This window comes from Onychostoma macrolepis, chromosome 18, assembly GCF_012432095.1.
Source record: "Onychostoma macrolepis isolate SWU-2019 chromosome 18, ASM1243209v1, whole genome shotgun sequence".
Classification (NCBI taxonomy): Eukaryota; Metazoa; Chordata; class Actinopteri; order Cypriniformes; family Cyprinidae; genus Onychostoma; species Onychostoma macrolepis.
In genome coordinates, this window is record NC_081172.1 from 21,188,466 (window position 1) to 21,194,892 (window position 6,427).

Here is a 6,427-nt window from a genome sequence, read left to right on the forward strand (position 1 = left end):
ACCTCTGAAGCTACGAGTCGGATGTTTGCACGGGGAAACCATCTCGTTTCTGGTACTGGAGGGATCCACGGTGGATATCATCCTGGGACGCCCCTGGCTCAACCAACATTCTCCAGAAGTCAGATGGGATCCTTGTGAAATCACTCGCTGGAGCGAGACCTGTTTCCAGACCTGTCTGTCCTCAGTTCCTAAACCGCTCAGGAAATCCTCGCAAATCCAAGTGTGTTCCACCCTCATCGAAAGCCCGGAGCCTCAGGTGAAGTGTACGATCCCATCTGAATACTAGGCGTTCCAGGATGTGCATCGGCCATGGGATTGTGCCATTGACCTGCTGCCTGAAGCAAAACTCCCCAAGGGTAGAGTTTACCCGTTGTCCATCCCGGAGCGCAAGGCAATGGAAGATTACATCAAGGAGGCTCTCCAACAAGGATTCATCCGGCCATCTACATCACCTGCCGCCTCAAGCTTCTTCTTCGTGGGCAAAAAGGACGGAGGCTTGAGGCCATGCATTGACTACCGAGCCCTGAACTCACAGACTGTGAAGTTGCCGTATCCACTTCCCCTGGTCCCAGCCTCCCTCGAGGAACTCCGTGGAGCCCACATTTTCTCCAAGCTGGACCTGCGGAGCGCGTATAACCTCGTTTGCATCCGGGTGGGCGACGAGTGGAAGACGGCATTCATCACCCCCTCTGGTCACTACGAATATCGGGTCATGCCGTATGGCCTTTCCAACTCACCGTCCGTCTTCCAGTGCTTCATGAACAAGGTGTTCCGAGAGTTCCTCCATAAGTTCGTGATTGTCTACATCGACGACATCCTTATATACTCCCGGAACCTGGCCGAACATCGCCACCACGTGACGCAGGTCCTTCAGCGTCTCAGAGTTCACCATCTCTATCTGAAGTTGGAGAAATGTAAGTTCCATCGCTCCACTGTACAGTTCCTCGGTTACAACATCACCCCCGAAGGTATCCAGATGGACCAGGGGAAGGTTAAAACCATTCAGGAGTGGCCACTTCCACAGTCAGTGAAGGAACTGCAGCGATTCCTAGGATTTGCCAACTTCTATAGACGCTTCATCCACCTGTTCAGTCGGCTCCCAGCGCCTCTCACCTCCATGCTGCGTGGCAAGCCCAAGTCTCTGTCCTGGAGCCCCGATGCTCACGAAGCCTTCCAGCAGCTTAAAGAAGCGTTCAGCACGGCCCCCATCCTTCATCACCCGGATCCTCAAGTCCCCTTTGTAGTCGAGGTAGACGCCTCGACCACCGGCGTCAGGGCCGTGCTGTCTCAGTACCACGGTGAGCCTCCCCGCCTCCTTCTCCGCGCATACTTCTCCCGGAAGCTGACCCCTGTGGAGCAGCTACGACATTGGAAATCGAAAACTGCTAGCCATCAAGTTAGCTCTGGAGGAGTGGCGTCACTGGCTGGAGGGAGCTTCATCTCCATTCACTGTCATTACCGACCACAAGAACCTGCAGTACCTTCGAGATGCTAAACGCCTTAACCCCTGCCAAGCCCGCTGGGCCCTATTCTTCACCTGTTTCCAGTTTTCCATCACTTACCGTCCCGGAAACCAGAACCCCAAAGCAGATGCTCTCTCCCGGTTACATGCTCCCGATCAGCCCTCAGACCCTGAACCCATTCTCCCTCCAGCCCTCATTGTCAGCCCCATCCAATGGGAACTCACCAAGCACCCCCCCCCCATACTTTTCCAGACCTGCAAATTACTTAAGTGAAATACCTACTTTTTAAACTGCACAGGAACCGGTGAGTCAAAGGAAATCACCTCTAAAATTACAACGCAGTAAGTGTGTGAAAATGGGAAAAAATGGGACTGGAACTCGCATTCCCTGAAGCATAACCATACTACGTCTTGTGGGATTACAAATTTATTTAAATGTTTAATTTAGATTCCAATGTAATAGTGTACAAACTGAAGAAGTTATATACCTTGTATTTAACATTTAAGGTGAAAAATGGTGACATGAGTCAGATCACTACATCAGATGCAAGAGGTCCCTGCCAGTTCCTGTTCTCCTATTGTAAGTGAAATGAGCCAGACTCGAATCTTTTGTTCTGCAAATGGCTTTCGGAGCCCCCTGGCCCAGACATGAATCGTTAGACTGATTGGATTATCAATGCAATCGAGTGTTGTTGATTGGGTCTGTCTTTCTCATTTGCATGCTTTGTTTAAAGTTGTCACCCAGGTGCTTGGTCTCCATTCCTAAGCACTGCCCCCTAAAATGTATTTAAAACTACAATGTATCACTGCTTTAGTTAGACTTGGATGACTACAGCGACGCACAGCGAGTTCTCAATAAACAGTAACTTCTGTATGAAAGATATCCCAACGTCTCCTGGTCTCTGCTTCGTAGAAGATAAAAGTTCACAACAGATGGTGCCGTGACCCGGATGGAGTTCCAGCTTCCTCACCTGAATCCAGTTTGAAAACTTCAAGCTCAAACAAAGATCTGCTTCCAGACTGCATCTTTTGGAATCCAACGAAAACTTCAAGCTGAACAAAAGATTTCCAGACTGAATTTTTCTCTCAACCAAGGTTATGGTGAGTGCTGTCTCTAATCCAAAAGAACCTTTAAGACCAGTACAAATTTGTTTATCCTCTGCGCCGACAGAGAAGAGTTAACAGACAGCTGTAGGGTTTGGTTAACTAAGTTTTCCTCTAAAAAAATGAACTTTTAGAGATGAAGTTACCCTCTGTCCAGGCAGGGAAGTTTAGCATCAAGTGCTAATATTGTTTCATCCTCTGTTCTGTGTAGGCAGGGAAGATTGGCATTTACGTGCTAGTTATTTTGGTTTATCCTCTTTTCACAGAGAAGGTTAGCATTTCAGGCTAATAATTTTGGTTTATCCTCTGTCCTTGTAGACAGGGAAGTTAAGTGTGACGTGTTGGTAATTTGGAAAGTTAACAATAGTTAAGCTGTGTTAACAAATGTACCCTCTGTTGATCAGAGAAGTTTTTAGTGTTTTTGATTGTGTGGTAACAAAGTTAACAATAGTTAAGCTGTGTTAACAAATGTACCCTCTGTTGATCAGAGAAGTTTTAGTGTTTTTGTTTGTGTGGTACAGAAGAAACGTACAAAATGGTTAGAAGGAATGCTAGGCTGATTCAAACAACAGAAAAGGATGGTCTTGCGACTCCATTGTGGTCAGATAGTGAATTCAAAACACTGTTAGGGGAACAAATGAACCTAATAATCACTGAGAAAGTTAGACAAGAACTAACGCAGAAATATGAGATCCATCCAGACAAGACTTGGTCTGTAGATGAGTGTAAAAAGGTATTAGGAGCATGTATTCGCAAGAACAATGTGAAAGGTATTATCTGCTGCCACAGAGAATTTGGTTTAGCGCTAGCTACACAACAATCTCAGCGTAACTCAGAGCTAGAGAAACAGAACAAAGAGCTCCGTGCTAGAGTATCCTATTTTACTAAGAAATTGAACCACAACAAAGCTTCAGAAAAACTGATGTGGAAGTTAGTCAGGAGAACAATTATCCTGACTTACAAGCTTTTTTTGAAACAGATGTAACCATCCAATCAGTAACTGATGTGCCTGTAGATTCAGTGATGGTATGTGGCGCTAGATCTCAGGGAATTGAGGAAACTGAAAGTGTTCCTCTCAATTCTTCTGTTGTGCAAGTACACACTGTTGCCAAAACACTAGGACCTAAAGATATAGAGAGACTGTCCCAGAGCTTACCCTCAGCACGCACAGATTTTTCTGAATTTAGAAGAGCATTGATCCGCAAAATGCGTCTCTACGACATGTCGTTAGCAGAAGTCACACAGCTGATGTCACAAATTCTAACTGAATCTGAATTCAACAGTTTTGAGTCTGATGTTACTTCTGAACTACAACATGCCAGTAGAGACGATTTGAGAGAAGGTGTTTTGAAAATTCTAAAGAATATCATAGGACCCAAGATAGACTGGTCCAGAATCACTAACTGTGTGCAAAGGAAAGAAGAAACTGTGAGTGAATACACTGAAAGGTTTTGTCAGTCAGCTGTAACTTACAGTGGAATAGTGGATGATTCTGAAAGTGTGCTTGAAGACAAAGGACCACTAGTTCGAACATGGTTTGATGGCCTTTTATCAGAGTACAGATCAGCTTTGCCGTTCTTAGATCTAACATGGTCCACTGGAAGCTTGCAAAACAGCTTGGACAGGTTAGCTACTTGGGAAAGAGACTCTGATGTTAAAGCCAGAGTAAAGATTGCAGCAGCGTCCTTTAAGGTCAACACAGAGAACCGACAGAAACGTAAGTGTCCTAAGAAGGAGGGCAGTTGTTATTACTGTGGTAAACCTGGACACTGGATGAAAGAGTGTAGGAAAAGCAAAAAGATATTAGGAGAAATTAACAGCTTTATTCAGCTTCTACTCAGTCTACTTGGTACTCTGAAGCAGCCCTCCCGCTTCACCGAACTGTTGGAGCAGTTTGCTCAGGTGTTAACTGTTAGGGCTGTGAGTGCTTAATTCCCCAGTAATGTACAACAAAGCTGAAAGATTCTTTGTAAATAAAACTACAGGAAGGTTACTGTCACTTCCTTCCACTGAGAGAATGCTAGTTAAGTACACTCACAGCCTTCAAAGCTATACTACAGCACACCACAGTCACTCACCTATCCTCTTTGGGTTATGATGTTTGTTATGACTGATGTTCCATTAGAGGATGGAGATGTCACACACTAAAGTTTGCACACCACCTACAGGGATAGGATAGGACACATGGACCAGTGAGGAACCCAGGGAAGAACCGGATGCAACAGGCTTGGGGCCAACCCTGTGGTGAACACACCTCATAGGCCTTTCCCCATCCACTAGTCCACCCTCACCTCACTGTTCTTTAGGTGTCTCGTGAATTAAGAAATAGGGAAAGAAGGAACAACAATAGCAGACTCAGATTGAACAGAGGATACAACCCTAATGTTTGCAGTCTTTAGAACAAATACTGCTCTGTCTTTTGTTTTCTTTCTTCCTCTGTGCAGATACCACATGATGGCTGTCCTGAGACCCATACGTGCCGACCCCTCACCTGCGTATGAAGCCACAACCTCTAAAAGACAACAAGACCCACTGCCGAGCCAACTGTCACAGAAGACAGAACAAAGAAAAATAAAAAAATACACAACGCAGAGAATCACATACGGGAACTTCAGTCATCATCAACATGAACAAGATTGTCGTATTATTAACCATCATGGATATCACGCTAAGTGTAGACCCCAGAAACAACATATTCTTAGAGCTAATGAATATGTCAAGAAATGCCTTGTTTGCTGGAAAGAACGTTTGCATGCCACACGCACCTTCAGTAGGAGCAGGAATCCCATGGGTGGCACACCCTATCTCCAAATGTGATACGTGTACCTTATTCGATCATCATACCAGTGGATTATACAACAAGGATACATGTCACAACGTAACAATTCCTCCACCTTCTACGTGTTGCATTCCTGGACTACCATCCTGCAACCTAACTTCAGCTACTCCCATCATGACAGATCTACTCATGCCAAGGATGTTCTATTGGTGCATGGAAAATTATGCTCCAGCATCGACTACACTGGGTGAAATTCCTCGTGAACGTTGCAGCTTTGTGATTAAAAGAAGAACCGAATTCAATGTGTACGTTACTACATCAGTTACGAAAGAGGAGAATGACTTAAAAGACTGTCTCTACGGGAACCCATCCCTACCGAAACTTTTTGCCATAAATCAGTTGTGCATGATTCCTCCACCGACTGGCACTTTATGGTTATGTGGAACTTCTGTCTACAGCATCCTACCCAGCCAATTCAACGGCAGGTGCACCCTGGTTTATGTTCTACCAGCTATCAGAGAAAATACACACTCCACCTCAAATTCTCCACATCTACAAAATTCAGCTTCTACCAACAAAGATGGCTGCATTCCAGGACTCACTTGTGTACAAACGTGGTGGTCAAGAACTCTTGGAGCATTAATCCCAGCGTATGGCGTCATGCAGGCTCTCGATCAAGTCAGAAGCCTGTCGGATTCTGTACAGAAATTAGCCAATGATACGGTTTTGGCCCTGGGCAATATCACGGACACTCTCGCTTCACACAAGATGATGATCTTACAGAACAGAGTGGCCTTGGATTACATTCTTGCAACACAAGGGGGAGCCTGTACCATTATCGGCCCTGAATGCTGCACGGTTTAATGGATCCAACCAAGAACTTGAACAATATCCAACAAGACATCCTTGATTTTTCAGTAAAATTACACCAGATGACTGAAGATAATTCTTCATGGTTCGGAGACTTGTTAGGTAAACCCTGGCTGTGGCTCAAGGACATAGCAATTCTGCTGTTGTTTCTCCTACTGGTGTACTATCTATGCATCCACAGTATCAAGTGTTTCGTTCAGCAAATGACTTCC

The 6,427-nt window shown here is 45.2% G+C and overlaps 1 protein-coding gene across 1 annotated transcript; it reads left to right on the top strand.

The window, feature by feature from the left end:
- The first annotated feature begins 1,874 nt into the window (after positions 1–1,874).
- On the top strand, positions 1,875–6,209 carry LOC131524070 (syncytin-A-like). Its single transcript, XM_058750812.1, has 2 exons — positions 1,875–2,563; positions 5,011–6,209. The coding sequence occupies exon 2, from the start codon at positions 5,193–5,195 to the stop codon at positions 6,207–6,209; it is 1,017 nt and encodes a 338-aa protein (XP_058606795.1). The 5' UTR covers positions 1,875–2,563; positions 5,011–5,192.
- Positions 6,210–6,427: the final 218 nt, after the last annotated feature.